Source organism: Coniophora puteana, assembly GCF_000271625.1.
Source record: "Coniophora puteana RWD-64-598 SS2 unplaced genomic scaffold CONPUscaffold_12, whole genome shotgun sequence".
Taxonomy (NCBI): Eukaryota; Fungi; Basidiomycota; class Agaricomycetes; order Boletales; family Coniophoraceae; genus Coniophora; species Coniophora puteana.
Window position 1 is genome coordinate 433,163 of NW_006913064.1, and position 19,111 is coordinate 452,273.

Consider the following 19,111-nt stretch of genomic DNA (forward strand, 5'->3'; position numbering starts at 1 on the left):
CGTTCATCAAGTTCAGCAATGTCGGTTCCATGGCTGCACTAGAGACAGCACTTCGGACATACTGCAGATAGTCGGTGAGCAAACGACGACCACCTTGCACCTCGTCGTCTCCACGTCAACGCCAGATGGGTACTGATATACCTTGCACCACGCAGCCGCAGCATGCACAGACGTCCCGTTGATCGTGTTGCCATTTTGGCTGCTACGACACTCAGGCCTCGCGCGCACGCGTCGAATGCTCGTCTACGCTGTATTTGTTTCCTCAGCAGTTATCACAGCGTTAGTTATCTTCCACAGTATTGCGGACATGGGTGCGCTTAGTCTGGCTAGGATCGTCGCGGCGAATCTTGCGGTACGTGTTGGACCATCGCCCATGTTTCGGTTCTTGGACGCTGGAGCTGACTTCATTTTCTGCGGATGTAGACTTCGCTTTCACTGTTGATATGTAACATGTTCGTCATTATCACCTGTGTCGCACGACTCCTTGGGTTGCGCGATCGCGAGGATGCAGACGTAGGCGACAGGAGCGAGGTGCTCACGTCGGCGATCGAAGTGTCACCAATGCCGCCTGTGGCGTCGAAAACGGACAGTACTTTACTGCCGCCTTTCACTCGTTCAATGATAGAGCGGAGAGACACTGGTGACGATGATAAGTCGGCCGAAATTCATTCTACAGGCCCCAACACAACTGGCTCGGAAGAGGAGGTCTGACGCCAAAACGAAGGAAGCTGCGTACAAATAACAAGCGGACACAGGCCACCATTCCCCATTCGACTGATTTTTCATCTATACACTGGATGCTTTTTGATGCCCACTGTCGCAGCCACCAAGTCACAAACAGTTCCTGCTCTTTTACCGAGCATCACTGCTTAAGGCCCTTCAAAAGGGCGTACGATCAACTTTACGCCGCTAACCTTGCTGGCCTTGAAACGTTCGACGCCAGCTGAAACACCTTCCAGACCTCCGGGCAGCACGTCAACCTTGTTGGGCTGTAACAAACGCTATTAAAACGACCCTTTAAGAATGAAAGTGCCGGATCGGACGCACCTTAATCTTCCCTTCGGCAAGCCATTCAGGCAGCTTCTCCCACCACCTCTTGCAGAACTCTGCATTGACTGGGTTAAAGGGGCTACCGTGAACGGACTTGAGCGTGCGGGTATCGCCTGTCGCAGTTCGAACCGATGGGGGGAGTGTCAACACCAGGTGTCCTCCGGGTGCGAGGACAGCCCAGGCAGTCTTCTGGGTGTCATCTTCGGAGATGGCGTCGTAGACGATCCTGATCGGGTCGGACGTGATTGCCTTCACGCGGGCGACAATCTGGTCCGGGGAACCATGTCTGTCGATGACGTGCGTAGCTCCAAGGGATTTCAGGTTGTTTTCGTGCGCCAGAGATGAAGTCGTAATGATGGTGGAGAAGCCGGCAAGACGTGCGGCTTGGACAGCTGGAGGTCATTCTGGATGAACACGTACATCATCTAAAGACAAAGTAGGTCGACGTACTGTAATGTCCGACAGATGAGGAACCGCCGAGAATGAAGATGGTTTGTCCTTTGTATGTGTCTAGCTTGTCAGGAAATGTCAGATTGCCGTCTTTCGGTCCAAACAGCCCAATGGAGGCCGTGTCCACGCCGACGGGGAGAGACGCCGCTTCGTCAAAGGTGATTGTATCGGGGAGCTAAAAGTTGACAATCGTTTAGGATTTGTGTCGTTTGAAAGTGAACCTGAATTGTATACCTTAGCTACGAAGTTTGAATTGGTGAGGGTGTACTGCTGAAAGCCCGCCTGGTTGTTAGTCAAAAAAGTTCCTCGAGCAGTACTGACGGCAACATCAAATTAAGTGTGAATACCATTTGCGATAAGCCAAAAACGCACACTCTGTCTCCCTTGGATACACGAGCAACACCTGCGCCGACCTCTTCCACTACGCCTGCGGTATCTGAGCCAAGGACCACGGGATAGCGGGATTCGTCGAGGAAGAGACCGTACGCTTGGATCTTCCAGTCGACAGGGTTTAACGCGGCTGCGTAGTTCTTGACGAGGACTTCGCCAGGGCCTGGCTTCGGGATCTCCTTGGATCCTAGTTCGAAGGTGGCTTGCTTTGATTTAAGGAAGAGGGCTTTCTGCGACATGATATAGTCGATAACGTGTTGTTTCTGGACAGTAACTCGAACTACGAGGGATGGGGCCTCTGGGGATACAGGGATCCACCATGGCTCTTTATGGGACAGTGAACACTTGAATTGCGCCATCTCTGTGTAGTCAGCGCAAGGGAAATGTAGTTGATGGCTTGCTAAGCCGTTCAACTTTGTTACAAAGACCGACGAAACGGAGAACAGAGCTCTTCAGAAGGTACAAGCTGCATAGTCGCGAATATCTATGTGGCACTTTTTAGCCTCGGAGAGGGTCAAGCTGCCCGGGGACTTACAAATCGGAAAGGTTCCGGATGAGTCTTCATGCAGATTACGTCAGGCAGCGACAGCACTGCTCTCAACAGCGATACTAGAGTGTTGCAAGTCTCTAGTCTCCGATTAGCCCTTAATATAGCCAAAGGCTTCGCTCGCTGCGCGAGGCTTGTTCCACGTGTCAAGGCAAGTCCCGTTGTGGCATCCTAAACCGACAGTATTCAGCAAGTATTCAGATGACCGTGCTACGCTCGTGCGGCGGTAAACTAGAGCCACAGTGGCGGGTATGGAGGGCCCATATATGATAAGCTTCATGCACCAAGGTCTTGTAGAATGTACCGCTTGGCAGGGAGGGGTATGAGTAGTGTTGAAAGTAAATGGCAAATGAGCGGCGCCTAGGAAGTTGGAATAGCGTATCTAGCAGGCTCTTCCCACGGCCCGAATTTTCTAGCGGGACGGCGCGGGACGGCGGTTCTCCGACTGGGACTACATAAAGTTCAGACGCTAATAGGCACGTAACCATACAGCTTAGAAACGATTAAGCGCTAACAACCCAATGCTAACATACATACATCATAGTTAGTTCAGTTTGGTTTGTCTGGATGCCCGTCCACCGCGAACGCGCAGATCTTCCCTCGCTCGCTGAACAAATCGGTGGTGATGCCGACTCGATCTACCTCATCGTGGCCGACATGGGAGAGTCTGGTCATTGTGTTGGCTTCATCAATGGATACTCGTTCCCGTGAGTTTTATCCCTTTCAATATGCGTTGTGTTGATATGTGACGAAATTTGTCCACAGCTAACGCTACTGTTCGGTCTACGATACCACGAACAAGCAGTTTGGAATCGCCAAGACTGCTGCCACCTATGCCACTTCCAACTAAGAGCGCCGGAGTGAATTAATATCTTTTTCGGGGGCTTGGTTGTCATTTCAGCTTGGTTTTCTGGGGGAGGAGGGTACGTAATTGTACAACGGATGTAGCATTAGCTGTAGCTCCCTCACAAGCATTTTGTTGGTGGAGAACCTCTACCTGTAATGTATGCGAAGATGTACCCTTATTGAAGCTTGAGTATATTCCGCCAAGTCTGGTGGCGATCACACATAGTCCCAGCGAGACCTATTCTGACAATTCATCTCTGGGCACACTGGCATGACGCCACCACTTCTTCTTGGCTTAGGTTTCGATCATAGCGAGCCACTTGCGAAGTACCATATACGGGCGCTCCGTGTCAACTCCGTATTCAGGTCCGAGCTCATTATCAATCAATTATCTAAGTCTCGACAAAGGTACCAAGTTATGGCGATACCATAATCCCAAGCCAAAAGGCCTCTAGCGTGAGAATGAGCCAACGTTTCTCATTGACATGAATCGGCTTACAAGGATAATTTCCCACGCACTCCTTGGTTCGCTTCTACTTCCTCCGCCTCAGTGTCTTATCAGGCCACTACATCATATGAAGTTCAGAAGCTGGGCACGTAACCTTACTACCATACAACTCAGATGATTAAGCGCTAACGACCCAGTGCTAACATACCTCATGGGTAGTTCAGCTTGGTTTGTCTGGTTTGTCTGGTCGCCAACCACTAGCTGAACTCACCACGTGTTTGCGGGCCCTCGCTTCGGGACGTTGTGGGTCTATTTTAATGTTTTGCGAACGTGAGATGCCGATGGCCTTAAAACTAGGTCACACGGGTCTTCACTATCAGCTGCGAGTAGCATCATCTTCAAAGCAACTTTCAACCCCGACATGGCATCGGAGACAGCAAACCCAAGTCAGCTGGAGCTGATGTCCAGCAAAGCATCCACCCTAGCTAATGACATTACTCACGGGAGAATCACAGCGAAGTCGGTTATCAGGATGGATGTCGCTCGCAGCGTCACCTGGATCCGACTCGTATCTTCCCGTTGGCTTTTTGTCGCTTCATCGGATACGTCCAGCAGCAGCCTCACACTATGGGACGTATTTTCCCCTGGTAGTGATGGAACCTCTCCTCTCGCTGAGTGCTTCCTGCCGGGACCGGTCGAGACAGGCGAAGTGTGCATACATAATGGAGAGTTCATTGTAGCCATATCAGTTGAAACACTGTGAGCTTCACAGCTTGAGCTGGCGACGATCTGACCCAAGCATCCATGCCACGTCAGGCACCCGACCACTCGTATTCTATCTGTCGTCACCATGAATGAAAAGCTGCTCTTCGCAGAAATGAAGGCGATACCAGGGTACAGTCACGTCGTGCTTATCTACGATGAATGGGTTCTTGTCGCCCTCAAAGGCAACAAAGCTATACCGTACGCCGTAAAGTGGAAGAATGGCAAGGCGTTTCCTTTATCGGAGACGCTTGACGAGCTGGTGAGTATTAGAAACCAGGGCGGTACACGTGACAATTCTCACCTAGATTCAAGGGTACGATGGTGAAGGCGTGCTTTTGGAACGGACATGTGGTGATGGTGTCACCTACACGAATCAAGCTGTTCACAATCTCCTCTTCAGACGACCCTCCTACACTGATTGCAGAGTATCCTATCAGGAACGACGTTGAGTGTCCACTGCCCTTTGTCGACGTCACCATCCTCCATAAAGTCAGCACGCTCTTGAGTCTTTATGAGCTCTCACAGGAGGAACCTTGCGAGCTTAAGATTCTCGTGCGCACGGGGTACGGAGCGATTGATCAGTACACTCTGTGCCGAGACGCTGCTAAGCTGCCGCCGTTTGTCATTACACGCAAATGGAAGGCCGAGGATTGGCCCGCGGCTCATATATTCTCACCGGGGCTATCCGGACGCCACATCATGTTCCTGTACGAGTCCAACTTTCTCAGGGGGAATCCCGATCCACCATCGCTCGCAATCCTCGAGGTGTCTCAATTCATGCTTGCACAGTCCTACTCTACTCATGGCGGTCGCGCTGTCATCCCCTATACAGACGCCAAGCCCAGCACTTGGACGTTTCCCCAGCTCGCCTTTGACGACTATCTGGGGTTTATCGTCTTAGGGAACATGATGGGCGAGTTGGCCATTATAGATTTGACGCAGACACCCTTGGCAGCGCTTTGGGCTCCAAACCAAACTCCGATACGGTCACTGGGTCCCTCAGACGCATTGCTACCTACGGTATGTTTCTTCCGGCGCTCGAGCCCGTCTTTTTCTGATTCATGATAATCATCAGCACGCCGTCGCCTTGAGCATCTTTCCGTCGCCGTGGAACCGCCCGGACGACGAGGATTCTGATTACGATCAGGAAAGCGAAACCAGATTTTCTAGACACCGCGTGTTTCCGGTGCCGCAGGAGAAAGTTCCAAACGGCTGGGGGACCAACTTGTCTTATCAAGTATCGCAGTTCGTCGACGATCCTCGCGGGTTCGACCATTGCCATGCCTTGAGGTACGCTTATATTGGGCGGCCCCAACTCTTGCTATCGAGTTCCTTCCCTCTCAGGAGTCTGGGGTTGTTCTACATGGGGGGTTTATACTTTTTATGGGGCGTAGAGTTCGACGAGAAACTGGGATGCGTCGTTTTCCCCGTAGGCATGGACCTAGACCAAATTTTGGAACATTTGGGGGAGAACGTTTACGGCGAGATTGATCTACTCGAGGACATCGGTGCAGTATGGCTCGACGGAGCGCCTTCATCCGTTTCAATTAAGGCTCGTGCATGGAGGTTAAGCGAGTGCTTTGAAAGCAGTGAGTCTTTCGACCGCCGGATCCAGAGAATGGAAGACAGGGGTGGCCGTCTACCTTTGCTTTTATTGGAGCAGGAAGACAGTGAGATGATACGTACACGCTAGTATAAACGCTGTCAGGACCACTAGAGATTCATTATCGCGTTACGGGATATATAAAAGTGACTGGTATAGCGTCAGGAACGTTGGAACTCTGTCCGCGAACAAGTAATGTGACTTGGAGGAAAAAACTGGAACGAATTCTCGATAGAGGTTTGTTCAATTTAATATTGTTCTGTTGCATTCACGAGTCACATCCAGTCACTGGCTGCTTTTCTCATGAGCGTCCGTGAGTCCATACTATATTGCAAAAGGTAACTACTGAGCAAGCGAGTAGGTATAAAACATGGATGAGCGCTTGAGCAGTGTAATATCATAGGCGTCATATCGAGAAATGTGTGTATCATAAATGTGGGACAAGAATAGAAAGAAATCATGGAAACAAACTCGTGAATAGGAGGATTGGCGGGTGGAGCGATCGGGACGGAGTTGGCTTTCGAGGCCAGCGGTATCGATATCGAAGCGGTGTGGGCGTAGTAAGTCCGGCGGCGTTGGGCTTACATTTTCCCAGCTAAAAAGCGCAACAGATTCGAGGGTCAGGTTGTGGAACAATATCATGTCCACACACGCCACCAAACCACATCGATATTGCTATAGTTAGACAAGCATACCTACAAGCGAGCGGGTATCATGAAAGCTCCACATAGACGGCGTGGGTGACTCCCATACAGTATCTCAACTCTGGCAATTACTACTTACATGTTCCACTCGGATAAAAGAGCCTCTCTTTTCCTTTTCCTCGTGCGGGTGACTGCATCACTTCAGTCACGAGATCATCCCTCTTCAAGTCCCTTCAAAGGGACGAACGATCAATTTGACACCGCTGACCTTGTTGGCCTTCAGACGTTCAAGGCCCGCGGCAGTACCGCCAAGGCCCCCAGGGACTACTTCAATCTTGTTAGGCTATGATGGACGTTAATCAAGAACTCGTCTATAAGAACAACGTTATTGCACGCACTTTAATCTTCCCTTCGGCAATCCACTCAGGCAGCTTGGCCCACCACATCTTGCCAAACTCGTTATTGTCTGGTAGATAAGGGTTGCCAACCACTTGCTTAACCGTACGCGTATCGCCCGCTTCAGGCTGTATCGTCGATGGGAGAGTTAGCACCAGATGGCCGCCTGGTGCAAGTAAAGCCCATCCAGTCTTCTGAGTGTCCGCTTCTGAGATCGCATCGTAAGCGACCTTGATCGGGTTGGAGGTAATTGCCTTGACATGGGCAACGATCTGGTCGGGGGAGAGATGCCTGTCGATGACGTGCGTGGCTCCGAGTGATTTAAGGTATCCCTCGTGTGTGAGCGAAGATGTCGTGATTATGGTGGAGAAGCCTGCAAGACGAGCGAACTGGATGACTAGATATCATATTTCATTAAGCCAATCGGCGAGTACAATGTCGGCCAGCGTACCGTAAAGACCAACGGATGAGGAGCCACCTAGGACGAGAACAGCTTCCCCATCGTACGTGCCAGGTCTGTCAGGGAATGTCAAGTTGCCTTCTTTTGGCGCAAAAAGACCAATGGAGGCAGTGTCCGCGCAAGCAGGGATAGATGATGCCTCGTCAAAGGGGAGGGAATCTGGAATCTAGTTTTATCTATCGTCAGGTTTTGTCTTGAGCAGCCCCCCAAAAAATACATGCCTTGGCTACAAAACTTGCCCCGGCAAGTGTGTACTGCTGAAAGCCGGCAAAGTCAGCACCCTTAGTCCTATCGCCTCGAGAGATGCTGAGCACAAAATTCGAGATGAGTTCCGCACAGTGTAAAGAAAGCTGTAAGGTAACGTACACTTTGTCGCCTTTGGACACATGCGTGACACCTGCGCCGACCTCCTCCACAACGCCGGCGGTACCCTGGCCAAGGATGGCAGGGTAGTCAGAGTCCTGGAGGAAGAGGCCATACGCTTGGCTCTTCCAGTCGATGGGATTCAACGAGACCGCGTACGACTTGACGAGGACTTCTCCCGGACCTGGCTTGGGAATGTTCCTTGTCCCGAGCTCGAATATGCCCCGCTTCGACTTCAGCAAAAGGGCTTTCTGCGACATTGTTGACGGAAGTTCTTAGATTCTGATGCAGTAGCTGAGGTTGACAGAGATGCGAGCTTGAGTCTAAAGAAATTTACCATTGCTCTTTTATGCAGTGGCGTCGCATTGCTTGCACGCACCTCGACGACGTCATATGTATCATTTTTTCCAAAGTAACTCAGTGGAAAGTCTATCAAGGCATTGCTAAGCCGCTTTTCCTTTGTGTCAGGCAAGTTACGGGGCAACCGACCAAATGGAGCGAATCACAGTGCTCACCGCAGAAGGAGAGCCGACGGGAAATAGCGAACAGCGTCCCCTCAAAAGAGAAGATTTGCACGACCGCGGGGACAGGCAGTGCTACCAATAGCGTGTTCAGTGACATCTAATCAAATGCCGATAGCGCGAGTGCCTGAAGAGTAGAGGGTACTGTCAGCTTGACTTGGGTTGTCTAAGGGTTGTTGTGTGAGCGCGTTCGGTGATCTCATTCGTCTGAGTCATGAGAGCCACTTGCATGTCCTTACGATGAGCCGAATGACATCGCAGAGAGATGTTAGCCATGTGCAACAACCTGAAGGACGTTAGTATGACTAACCATTACCACCAGAAAGTTGTTGGAAGGATAATCAAGTTGCCTAAGGACGGACAAGGACCTACGTGGACAGTACGAACTCTTCGGGTGGGACGCTAATGTTGATTTCGTCACCAGCCGCGTCCCACACGTGCGGGTAAAAGGGTGAGAAAAGGCCGGGTGGCTGAAAACCAAGTAAAGAAGGCCTTCAGCTACCCGCCTACCTACTTTTTTCTCACCCATCCTCCCAACGAAACATCGCAGGTGCCGCTTCCTGTCGCATGCGATCGCCGAGGGTTGCTGCTGACGATGAGCTCGATGAACTACCGATGTCTGTGTCCTCGCAGAAACCCATATCACCGCACCTCTCCCAATCGTCGACAGTGCGGCAGGAAACTTCATTACCCAGATGTGCAGCGCTACTAACGGACACTGTGGGCTCCGACGATCTGATCCCGCCCCCTCCATCTTTATCTTCATCCTTTAACGAGCGACGAAGCGTGGTCGTTCACCAAGGCATGTCTCCAGACAAACAAGTCAATGAGATTCTTTGTCGATCTTGTCACAAACTTCGAGGCGGCACCACGTCTTTTGTTGTGAACGTTGACCCTTTCAATGGCGACAAATTGCATAGAAAGCTGTGAATAAAGCCCGCCGACGTGTCTTCGCAGATTCTCTATCAAGGCCTCGTTGACGTTGCCGCTATCCTCGTCTCGACCCTCGTATGACGGGTGGTCTCGGCTAGATTTGATTTCTTCAACTCCCAAGTCGGACAAAGTGAGTCGAGGAAAGTGCTTGCGAGCATCTCATAGAGGCTAGGACCATTACCGTACAGGCGTTGGTTTGGTGCAGGTTGAAAAGACCTCCCGCTTTTCATTTAACATCTATAATGTGAGGTCGCTTGATTTGTGTCGTCTTAGATTCAAAATCGACAGTCTTCATATAAACAAACAGGTCTACTCGAAGCTTCTTTCAGACGGAATTGGTGACTCTCGTTATTCATCGTGGGCAAATCGCTGCTAAATTACGTATCCTACATTGACAAACAGACCTCTTTTTCCACTTTCCTCGTAGACGATAACTTCAAATACCGCTTCATCCCCAATCAAGCCCCTTCGAAGGGACGGACGATTAGCTTAACGCCGCTGACCTTGTTGGCCTTCAGACGCTCGAGGCCTGCGGCCGTACCGCCAAGGCCTCCAGAGACCACCTCGACCTTGTTAGGCTAAAACGGTCACAAATCAAAACAATGTGTCCAAAAATAAAGGTAGCGTACGTACCTTGATCTTCCCTTCGCTGAGCCACTCGGGCAGCTTAGCCCACCACTTCTTGCCAACTTCGTTGTTATCCGCGAGATATGGGCTTCCGAAGACCTGCTTGATCGTACGCGTCTCGCCTGCTTCAGGCTGAATCGTGGACGGGAGGGTGAGCACCAGGTGGCCGCCTGGCGCGAGCACAGCCCACGCGGTCTTCTGGGTGTCTGCCTCGGAGATGGCGTCGTAGACGATCTTGACCGCGTCGGAGGTAGTCGCCTTGATGCGGGCAGCGATCTGGTCCGGCGAGAGATGCCTGTCGATGACGTGCGTGGCTCCGAGTGATTTCAGGTATCCCTCGTGCGTGAGGGAGGAGGTTGTGATGATGGTGGAGAATCCGGCGAGACGTGCAGCTTGGATGACTGAGAGTCGTGCTCGATTAATGACCCTTTCTAAGGAATGAAGTTTATCCCGCTCACCGAAGAGACCAACGGACGAAGAGCCGCCGAGAACGACGATGGTTTGTCCCTTGTACGCGTCCGGCTTGTCGGGGAATGCCAGGTTGCCGTCTTTTGGTCCAAAGAGGCCAGCAGCGGCGGTGTCCGCACCAGTGGGGATAGACGCAGCTTCGTCAAAGGAAATGGATTCGGGAATCTGGAAATGGTAAATCGTTGGATAAGGAAGAAATCATAAAAGTGGGACTCGAAACTACATGCCTTGGCGACAAAGCTGGCTCCAGCAATCACATATTGCTGGTAGCCGGAATGGTCGACTCCTTTACCCCTGTCGCCTCGGGAGAAACTGGAATAATGATCAGCGTCAATGGCACACAGCGTATAGAAACAAGCATACACTCTGTCGCCCTTGGACACATGCGTGACGCCTGCGCCGACCTCTTCAACGACACCAGCGGTACCTTGGCCAAGGACCGCGGGATAGTCAGAGTCCTTGAGGAAGAGGCCGTACGCCTGGATCTTCCAGTCGATCGGGTTCAAGGATACCGCGTACGACTTGACGAGGACGTCGCCGTGGCCTGGCTTGGGAATGTCTCTGGTCCCAAGCTCGAACGCGCCCTGCTTGGACTTGAGGAAGAGTGCTTTCTGCGACATAGTTGAATACGGATCCTAGTTCTGGTGTAGTAGAGTCGTTAGTGGAAACGAGGACTTGAGTCTGCGAGGACTCGCCGCATCTCTTTTATGTTAAGACGTTCTATGGCTCGCGCGAACCTTGAATGGCGTCATACCGACGGAAGCAGCGCAAGGGGAGAGTTTATCAGGCCGTTGCTCATCCCATCAACATTGTTACAAACCAGCCGACCAGAAGCGGCGAACGACGCTCATTCAGAAGAAAAGACTTCCATGGACGCGAGAACAGGTAGTGCCGTCTATGGGGTGTTCAGTGAGGTCTGAGAAGATGCTGACAGCGCGAGCGCCTATCAAGTAGCGGGACCATTGTCAGCCTGTGTCAGCCTGATCATTGACAGCGAGGACATAAAGGTTGTGCAAGGCCCTGGGTGATCGCACTCGTGCGGGCAGGTCTGGATCATGGGAACTCGCTTCCACGATACGAGACAAATGACATCGCGGAGGAATGTTTGCCATGTGCAACAGCCTCCGAGACGTCGAAATATGAGTAACCACCACCAGTTAGCGCCACCAGCTGCTGCGAAGGTGATGAAATTGCATGGGGACTGACGAAGACAATACGAAAACGTCGGGTTGGACGCTAATGTCGATTGCGTCACGCAGCCGTGGTATATGCCGACATCGGCCACCTTCAGAACGCTGCTCTACGCCCATGTTCGTCAAGATGACATGTATCGCGCAACTTCTCTTATGGCGCGATCGCTCGGACACAGACCTGGCAAACGTAGGATGCATGCGATAAATAGAATAAAGCGGGGATTTTGAACATGAGCCTTGTAGCGAGAGGTTCAAAGAGAGAGAGAGCTAGCGGGTAAATCAAGAAAGAGACAGCGAGCGCACGACAGCCAGGTAGAAACAGATAGAAAACGAAACGCATACATGAGTGTACAAATCGCCTCCAGCGGCGCCCCAAACAACCTCCATTCATCTTCTCTCTATCGCTCAGTCGACCTTCTTGGGCTCCTCGGCCTTGCGCCGCTCCAGAACCTCGACGAACGCACGTGGGAACCACCCCTCACGGCCGTCGCGCGTGCGGCCCTTCCACCAGTCAGACTGCACCTCGATGCGCGGGTCGACCTCGGCGCCGGTGGTGGGATCGAGCTTGCCCATGATCGCGACGATCTCGTTCTCCTTGAGCGCAAGCTCAGACGGCGAGCTCGCATCGAAGACGTACCGCGCCCGCGCGAACGTGAGCGACGCCGGGTCCAGCGGGCCCAGCGCACCGCCCGCGCCGGGCTGCCCGCCACCCGCGGCGAGGGCCTCCTGCTGCTGCTGCTGTGCGCGCTCGTTGAGGATGCGTACGAGGCGGGACATGGCGTACGGGATGCCGAAGATGGCGAGGAAAAAGATGATCAGCGGCTTGCGGCTTGGTTTTGGGCCTGTAGGTGCCATGGGGCCCTGGACGGGCTTGCCGCCGACGAAGTCGCGGAACTCGTTCTGCATGCCCGGTGGGGGTGAGGGGCGGCCGGTGACGAGCTCGCGCATCCAGCGGACGAGGCCGAAGAGGCCGAGGACGGAGCCGAGGGCGTTGCGCAGCTGGCCGAACTGGTCGACGACGCCGACCATGGCGAAGAAGGACGAGTGGGTCGCCATGAATGTGGACTCGATCATCTGGGCGACGCCCGAGAAGGTTTGGACGATCGAGTGTAGGAGGGCGAAGGTGTGTTGGGTGGTGGACTCGAGGGTCTGGGTGAGGGAGGGGTTGTTGGGATCCATGCCTGGCATGCCTCCGTACATGCCCATGCCTGGCATGCCGCCGCCGTACATGCTGTTCATCCCGCCGTACCCGCCGTACCCGCCCCCACCATAGCCGCCGTAGCCCATCCCTCCATACGAACCGAGGCCGCCGCCACCGTACATGCCACCGCCATAGGGCGAGTAGCTGCTGCCTAGTCGGTTGTACGGTGATGAGTAAGAGGATGAGTAGGGACTTGACAGGGAGTTATAGGGGGTGGACATGGTGGACATGGAAGGGTTTGATAGGGCAGCGGGGCGTGGAGGAACGGAAGGAATGTCAGACGAGGTGACAGTCGGAGCTGGTGCGGCCATTGATGGTACCGACGGCGCTGTCGACGTCGGGGCGGCTGAGGAGGGGAGGGGCGGGGCGGGGGCTGCAGCGACTGAGCCGCGCTCCCAGGGTTTTGGAGGAGACGCCATCTAGTTGCTCGCTGTGGGAGACAACGAAAACACTGCCTGATATCACTCGGCAACTCCCGAACACCAACGGCCCCCTGACGATGTCTTGTGATTCCCCTCTCACTCCAACCGGTCACTGCCACCCAACTTAGGTTTTTTGTCTTTCCGTGGTGTAAGTGAGATCCATATTATTAACTGAACATATGCCTAGGGAAGGACAGAAACGAGCGACATTGACTAGCCGGCTCACCATAAACAAGAAGAACATAGCACCATATTTGTTGAAGATAATTTGAAGTGATCCCGCGCTTTTCCTGCGAGTGAATCAACCATTCAAGGATCATCCATGATCATCGTAGCCTCATACACCAGAGTACCATCCCACGCCGGCTTCACATACCCAGGACTCGCATCAACCCCACCGTCGTCCTGGTCAATCATCTCCGTGTCCACGCGTACCAGCTCATGGCCACCATGAATGCCGTGCCACTCCGAGTCATCACTCACCGTGTCCTGCGGGCTCGGCGCCGCATACACCTCCATCGCCGCTGCTGCCGAAGTGCTCACCGGTGCTTGATCCTGCACCTGCGCCTGAACCTGCTCCTCTGCTCGAACCTGCGCCGCTGCCCTCGCGAAATTGAACCCGCCTAGCAGCCTCTCGCCCGACAACGACCGCACCCCCGCCTCGACGACCGCCTTCCGCGTCGGACTGGGTATCCGGCTCTCTAGCACCCCATCCGGCACATTTCCCCGCGGGCTCGCGCCCAACAGCAGAAGGCGCCTGTACACGTCCCCATGGAGCGTCACGCCGTCGTACATGTTTCCGTTCACGGGCGTCCCGGCGTCGCTCTCTGTCGCTGTCTGCGCGCCGGCGCCGGTGCCGAGTTCGTCTTCGTTCGTGTTGTCGGATAGAAGCATGGTCGAGAGCTGCGCTTCGCCGCGCTGGGGGCGCCTTTTGCCCGTGGGCGTGCGGGGGGCAGCCAGGGACTGCTCTGAGGCGAACGAGGCCTGGTTCTGCGGTGTACCAGGGACGCCGGCTTCCAGAGAAGTGAAACTCAGGCTGAGATCGACTTCGGCCGCGTCGAGCTCGTCGTCGCTGGTCCCAGCCTCACGCGTAAAGGCTTTCGTAGGCGACTTCGTGAACGATGATTTCTTGAGCGAGCGCTTCGATTTAGGCGTGGATCTGGACTTGGTCTTGGGATGTCTATTCTTCCCCGCGACGGCGCGAATATGGTGGATGGGCTTCTGAGCGTTCTTTGCAGCTTGGCCTGCCGTCCGCTCACCTCGGGTCATGCTGCGTAGCGTGTACGGCATAGCAGGCTGGGACCGCGACTTGCTGCGCAGCCCATAAGGCACGTCGTGCGTGAAGGAGGTCGTACGAGCCATGTCAACGACTACGAAAAAGAAGAGAAGAAAACGGTCAGCGATGCACGGCATAGCAGCCCACAGGTACAAGCCGGAGAGACAAGAAGAACTTACCTACAGGTGCTCTCGAAACTCAACGGCAGAGGAGAGAAAAGCAGCCAGACGGTGCGCTCCCTCCCTCCCATTTTTCCCGCTCTCAAATACCATTTCAGAGAAGCCCACTTCGCTTGGGAATTCCCCCGCATCTGGGTGGCTGACAGATCCATCCGTGCGCGATCTGACGACAAAGCGCTGGTCGCTTTGTCTGTTTGTTCTATGTGACCGCTTCGACCGCCGATCTCAGCTAGGGCCGGGCTGGACATGTCAGGGACGTTCTCGGGATGGCGGCAGTATGTCTATGCGGTCCTGCTAGGTACGTGGTGAGCGCTTTGATTTTTGACGGTGGGAGGAGAGAGTCCCGCGGGATTTTGTGGGTGTTAGCGGCTTTGGAAGCCGTCGATATCAGAAGTTGTCACTACCTGTTTGCTAACGGATTTCTTGTCAAGCTGTTGAAGGTACGTTTCTAGTTTTTGCCGTGTGGTTGTTGTATCTTGATTGAACTAAGACGTAGCTTGCATGCATAGGTAAAATCATGAACGGAGGCTACATAATTAACACTAATTTTTTGTTATTTCTCCCAAGTCCAACGGGCCAAGCTCCCTCCCCAAATCATTCTATCGACCCTGCCCACTCCGCTCGTCCGTTTCTAGATCTCCGAATCACCAAACCGATCGCTGTCAAACAAATCACTCTCCTCGGTAATCACAAACAAGGCTGAATTAGCAATGGCGATCGACGCTGACCCTGCGCCCCACTGGGGTTTCCTGGGTGCATCGGGGGCCGTAGTGGTGGTGTCAACGCCGATCTGCTGCTGGGGTGTCTCCGGGCCAGCGCTGGGAAGGGCCAAAATCTCAGGAAGACATGGGGTGGCCTCGCGCGGCAACGCCGAGATCGCGGTGTTGGCCGTCTGCTGGGACTTGTGTGTAGAAGCTGCGGCACGGCTTCGAGGTGGGCGTGTGCCTTTGCAGGCTGCTTCGAGCTGTGCTTTGGCGGCTCGCTCGCTGCGGGCTCTGCTTCGTAGGTTGTAAGGCTTCGCTTGCTGAGTGGCGCGGGACTTGCTGCGCAGCCCGTAAGGTGCTCGGTGAGTCGGGGTGTTTGTCATAGCGTCGGCGGTGTTGGGCGACATGTAGACAGCCTGGGAATTTTGAGAGAGGGTTCGAACTCGAAGAAGCTGGTTCTTGTTGGATGGGGCTGCTGCGAGCAGAGGATTGTGTCGGTTGAATGTGCTATTTTGCTTATACTCTTTTAAAGCCCCTTAGCTCTTGTGGACGACTATGCTTTTACAATACAAACGGCTTGCATAGCGTACCACGCAATGTGCAGTGACAGACGCATTTACCTCGCCGCTTGGACTTGCGCTTTGACCTCGCCGTCATATTAATGGATTGGATCGCCGGATCGTCGGATCGCTGTCCCACGCCGTGCTCGACGCGGAGACAAATGGCACATCGACGAGGATCGGGGAGAGTTACCCCCATCGGCTTCGTTGTTTGTTCTCTATTCAGGGCAGCACCAGGTACGCGTATCTTCCAACTTGTCCAAGCCACTCGCGGGAAACCTCGCGATCGAGACACGCTTTTGCTTCATTTCGTCTGTTTCTATGATGCCATGTAGACACACGCACGCAGCCGAATCCAAGCTGTCGGTTTCGCCTTTGTTTGACTTATCGAGGTTTATGAAGGGCGGGGTAACGAGGGTCACTGCGACGTCGACATGTGGGTTGGACAGATGGCGGGCGACCTTGCCGCATTGTTTGGAGACGGTCAGCCATTGTTCGACCGTAAATTGATCCGCCGGCAGAGCGACGTGTTCCCCATAAAGGGTGGCAGACGCATGGATGATGTCAGGGCCGAGATAACCGACTGAATAGACGCTCGATAGGTAGCGATCAGGCGCCCAGGGGGTCCAAGCGTGCGAACGTGGTGTACTGTCATCCCCCGTGAGAATGTACACCACCGTCAGGATGTACAACTGTCTTTTGTGGCCGTTTCCCCCTCAAAATTCTCAAACTAAATTCATGATAATTATGATCCCATGCCATTCCATATCATCCTGAGTTGGATTGGCAAGGGGATGTCTAGAAATGAAGTAACATGGCTCAAAAGACAGAAAATGGGCTCTTTTGAAAATGTTTTGAGCTCGGGTCAATAACCAGCTGTGAAATAACCTCAAGTTGTGTACAAAAGAGTAATCATATATTGAGCTAACACCTTCCGCCACCACTGAAACAAAACTGGGCGCAACCAGAAGGCACAAGCTCTCAATATTTTGCACCGATGACAGAGTGTCCTCTCGAGGCTCACTATAATCTTATAGCCGCCGTATCGGCGAATCCGGCTCGCCAATGACGCCCTAATTTTCCTTTTATGGCTCGGCTACTGCTAATGCCCTGCCTAATATGGGCTAATTACCGATATCGGCTCCCACGCAGACTGTACAGTCTGACGGTGGTTGGTCCTAGGTTCTAAAATCAACTGATGCTCGTATAGTAGGGAATCCGTCCACTTTGGCGCTTCGTGGATTTTTTCAGTATTAGCTTGGGTCTCGGGAATGCTTCAAACCTTATTTTACAAGAAGGGCCTGCGAGGAAAATATTCCAGGACTTACGGAAATTTGGCTGTCTCTTCTGGCAGGGGATAACAGTATCGCTGCCTGCGAGACACATGTTCTTACAGAGAGGTCAGTGAGCACCGCCTTCACGCATTGCAGGCCACGAGGCGGAGCTGGTGCCGATGCGTGAGATAGGGTGCCGATTAGGGAAAAGATCGGAGGGAACACTTTGACTGTGAAGCGTCGGAAATCGGAATGGACGGAGTTAAAAGTACAGATCTAAAGTTGGGGTTGGGGGTGCCAGGAATATAACCCGGGCCCGTGCGTTCCGCGCCCATATCTTCCCCGTCTTCGATCCATTACCTCACCCGCATTCCATCCCCCACCCCATGGACCTCCTCGATCGTCTCTCCGCTAGACTCCGCAGTCTCATTGGTGGCACAGCCACTCCGGGGGCGGCGGCAAAGCTTGCGAATCCTAGCACCAACAAAGATCATTCCAAGGTAGCTGTCCATGCCTATAGCGAGTAGCAATTATCTCATCATTCATAGGTTAATCTGCCCTCGCCGAGAAAGAAATACCGGCCGAGAGCAGCTCGTCAAGCAGCTGCCACCCCATATGTCCCACCGGCCAAGCGCTCCATTGATAAGCAGACAGGCAGCAGTGGCAGTGGCAGCATCAGGAAGCACAACCCCTCTGCACTGCTTCGCGAGGACCGCGCCCGCTCCTTTGTGATAGAGCAGAAAAAGTCCCACAAGGCCCGTATCATCCAGCACCAGCCCGCACCCCAGCGTCTCCGCGCCACAAAGCGCACCCTCACCTTCCAGCCGACCGTCCTCGACCTCGATGACGCCCGCATGGGCGCTAGCGAGGAGACGAGCTCGGAGGGCGGCAGCGACGCATCGCACACCGTCCTCACCACCGTCCGCCTCTCCCCGCCCAAGCTCGAGCGGGCTCTCCAGGCGGCCCGCGAGCGCGCGGACGAGGCCGAGGAGCTCGCGCAGGAGGCCCTCAAGTTCGACGCGACGCGTTCCCGCGTCGCGGAGATCCGCCGCACTCGCGTGCTTGCGCAGTACGAGGCGCAGATCGCGCAGGAGGTTGAGGAGGCCGAGGAGCAGGGGCGCGCGGAGAGGGAGAGGGTGCTTAGGGAGGTCGCGGAGCGGCTCCGTGCGGAGGCGGATAGGATGAGGGAGGAGGTCGAGATGCGCGAGCGCGAGGAGATGCAGCGTATCCAGGACCAGGCGCGTATGCGCCGTGCCGCTTGGGAGTGGGAGCATCGTGCCTCTGAGCCTGTCAGGGGCGACGCGGCGGTATGGGGGGCGCTTGCCGAGTACGAGCACAAGTGGGGCGTGCTGCAGGAGCACGAGGACCAGGTTCCGGAGAGTGGTCTCACAGCGAACGAGTTCCCCTGGCCGGTATTCGAAGACCGGCCGACCGTCGACTCGTTCACTTTCGACAACGTCGGCAACTTTCTCTTTCACCGCTGGCGCACTGTGGCCCAGCAAGTGCCGCCAAGGGGGGTCGTTGGCCGCGAGTTGGGCAGGTATCACCCTGATAGGTTCGAGGCCTATGTTGGCAAGATCGCTAAGCAGGAGAGGGGGCTCGCGCGAACAATGGGCGGTGCGGTGGTAGAGGTGCTCTTGTCGATGCTGGCTCAGTTGGACGACGCCAGCTGATAGTACTTTGATAAGGTCATGCAGAAGAACGTAACTTTATACCGTATTGTATTGTAATACCCTTGTTGTTTGATAACCAATAGATAATTCTTGATACCAATCTTGGAATCAAAGTTCG

The 19,111-nt window shown here is 54.0% G+C and overlaps 7 protein-coding genes across 7 annotated transcripts; 2 read left to right on the forward strand and 5 right to left on the reverse strand.

Annotated features, from left to right (window-relative positions):
• Positions 1-425: 425 nt before the first annotated feature.
• On the reverse strand, positions 426-2,175 carry CONPUDRAFT_109590 (GroES-like protein). The gene is made up of 5 exons (XM_007774366.1): positions 1,873-2,175; positions 1,735-1,816; positions 1,501-1,675; positions 1,048-1,442; positions 426-989 (listed from the first exon to the last, which is right to left on the reverse strand). Exons 1-5 carry the CDS (start codon positions 2,127-2,129, stop codon positions 870-872), a joined length of 1,029 nt encoding a protein of 342 aa, XP_007772556.1. The 5' UTR covers positions 2,130-2,175; the 3' UTR covers positions 426-869.
• Positions 2,176-4,152: 1,977 nt separating this feature from the next.
• CONPUDRAFT_75918 (uncharacterized protein) lies at positions 4,153-6,170 on the forward strand (the record flags this gene model as incomplete). The annotated part of the gene is made up of 6 exons (XM_007774234.1): positions 4,153-4,490; positions 4,548-4,755; positions 4,809-5,516; positions 5,572-5,786; positions 5,841-6,085; positions 6,112-6,170. 6 exons carry the CDS (start codon positions 4,153-4,155, stop codon positions 6,168-6,170), a joined length of 1,773 nt encoding a protein of 590 aa, XP_007772424.1.
• Positions 6,171-6,966: 796 nt separating this feature from the next.
• Positions 6,967-8,482, reverse strand: CONPUDRAFT_129295 (GroES-like protein; the record flags this gene model as incomplete). The annotated part of the gene is made up of 7 exons (XM_007774367.1): positions 8,452-8,482; positions 8,300-8,391; positions 7,966-8,244; positions 7,821-7,905; positions 7,591-7,765; positions 7,142-7,536; positions 6,967-7,086 (listed from the first exon to the last, which is right to left on the reverse strand). Exons 3-7 carry the CDS (start codon positions 8,220-8,222, stop codon positions 6,967-6,969), a joined length of 1,032 nt encoding a protein of 343 aa, XP_007772557.1. The 5' UTR covers positions 8,223-8,244; positions 8,300-8,391; positions 8,452-8,482.
• Positions 8,483-9,746: 1,264 nt separating this feature from the next.
• CONPUDRAFT_109593 (GroES-like protein) lies at positions 9,747-11,156 on the reverse strand. Its single transcript, XM_007774368.1, has 5 exons — positions 10,875-11,156; positions 10,739-10,823; positions 10,502-10,676; positions 10,050-10,444; positions 9,747-9,994 (listed from the first exon to the last, which is right to left on the reverse strand). The coding sequence occupies exons 1-5, from the start codon at positions 11,129-11,131 to the stop codon at positions 9,875-9,877; spliced, it is 1,032 nt and encodes a 343-aa protein (XP_007772558.1). The 5' UTR covers positions 11,132-11,156; the 3' UTR covers positions 9,747-9,874.
• A 728-nt stretch (positions 11,157-11,884) lies between these two features.
• Positions 11,885-15,043, reverse strand: CONPUDRAFT_146201 (uncharacterized protein). Its single transcript, XM_007774369.1, has 4 exons — positions 14,787-15,043; positions 13,704-14,697; positions 13,554-13,617; positions 11,885-13,324 (listed from the first exon to the last, which is right to left on the reverse strand). The coding sequence occupies exons 1-4, from the start codon at positions 15,028-15,030 to the stop codon at positions 12,110-12,112; spliced, it is 2,517 nt and encodes an 838-aa protein (XP_007772559.1). The 5' UTR covers positions 15,031-15,043; the 3' UTR covers positions 11,885-12,109.
• Positions 15,044-15,383: 340 nt separating this feature from the next.
• Positions 15,384-16,107, reverse strand: CONPUDRAFT_168133 (uncharacterized protein). Its single transcript, XM_007774370.1, has one exon. It carries the CDS (start codon positions 15,891-15,893, stop codon positions 15,414-15,416), a length of 480 nt encoding a protein of 159 aa, XP_007772560.1. The 5' UTR covers positions 15,894-16,107; the 3' UTR covers positions 15,384-15,413.
• A 1,599-nt stretch (positions 16,108-17,706) lies between these two features.
• CONPUDRAFT_146203 (uncharacterized protein) lies at positions 17,707-19,083 on the forward strand (the record flags this gene model as incomplete). Its single annotated transcript, XM_007774371.1, has 2 exons — positions 17,707-17,820; positions 17,869-19,083. The coding sequence occupies 2 exons, from the start codon at positions 17,707-17,709 to the stop codon at positions 18,991-18,993; spliced, it is 1,239 nt and encodes a 412-aa protein (XP_007772561.1). The 3' UTR covers positions 18,994-19,083.
• Between the last annotated feature and the right edge of the window lie 28 nt (positions 19,084-19,111).

Excerpts from the sequence above, each read along its gene's own strand:
- CONPUDRAFT_168133 (XM_007774370.1), bottom strand. The coding sequence starts at position 15,893 with ATGTCGCCCAACACCGCCGACGCTATGACAAACACCCCGACTCACCGA.
- CONPUDRAFT_109593 (XM_007774368.1), bottom strand. The coding sequence starts at position 11,131 with ATGTCGCAGAAAGCACTCTTCCTCAAGTCCAAGCAGGGCGCGTTCGAG. Across the intron at positions 10,677-10,738 it reads GAGCCAGCTTTGTCGCCAAG|ATTCCCGAATCCATTTCCTT; the intron begins GCATGTAGTTTC and ends TACCATTTCCAG. Across the intron at positions 10,445-10,501 it reads TTCGTCCGTTGGTCTCTTCG|TCATCCAAGCTGCACGTCTC; the intron begins GTGAGCGGGATA and ends CACGACTCTCAG.
- CONPUDRAFT_146201 (XM_007774369.1), bottom strand. The coding sequence starts at position 15,030 with ATGTCCAGCCCGGCCCTAGCTGAGATCGGCGGTCGAAGCGGTCACATA. Across the intron at positions 13,618-13,703 it reads GGGGTTGATGCGAGTCCTGG|GAAAAGCGCGGGATCACTTC; the intron begins GTATGTGAAGCC and ends ATTCACTCGCAG. Across the intron at positions 13,325-13,553 it reads CTATGTTCTTCTTGTTTATG|ATGGCGTCTCCTCCAAAACC; the intron begins GTGAGCCGGCTA and ends GCGAGCAACTAG.
- CONPUDRAFT_109590 (XM_007774366.1), bottom strand. The coding sequence starts at position 2,129 with ATGTCGCAGAAAGCCCTCTTCCTTAAATCAAAGCAAGCCACCTTCGAA. Across the intron at positions 1,676-1,734 it reads ATTCAAACTTCGTAGCTAAG|CTCCCCGATACAATCACCTT; the intron begins GTATACAATTCA and ends GTCAACTTTTAG. Across the intron at positions 1,443-1,500 it reads CTCATCTGTCGGACATTACA|CTGTCCAAGCCGCACGTCTT; the intron begins GTACGTCGACCT and ends AATGACCTCCAG.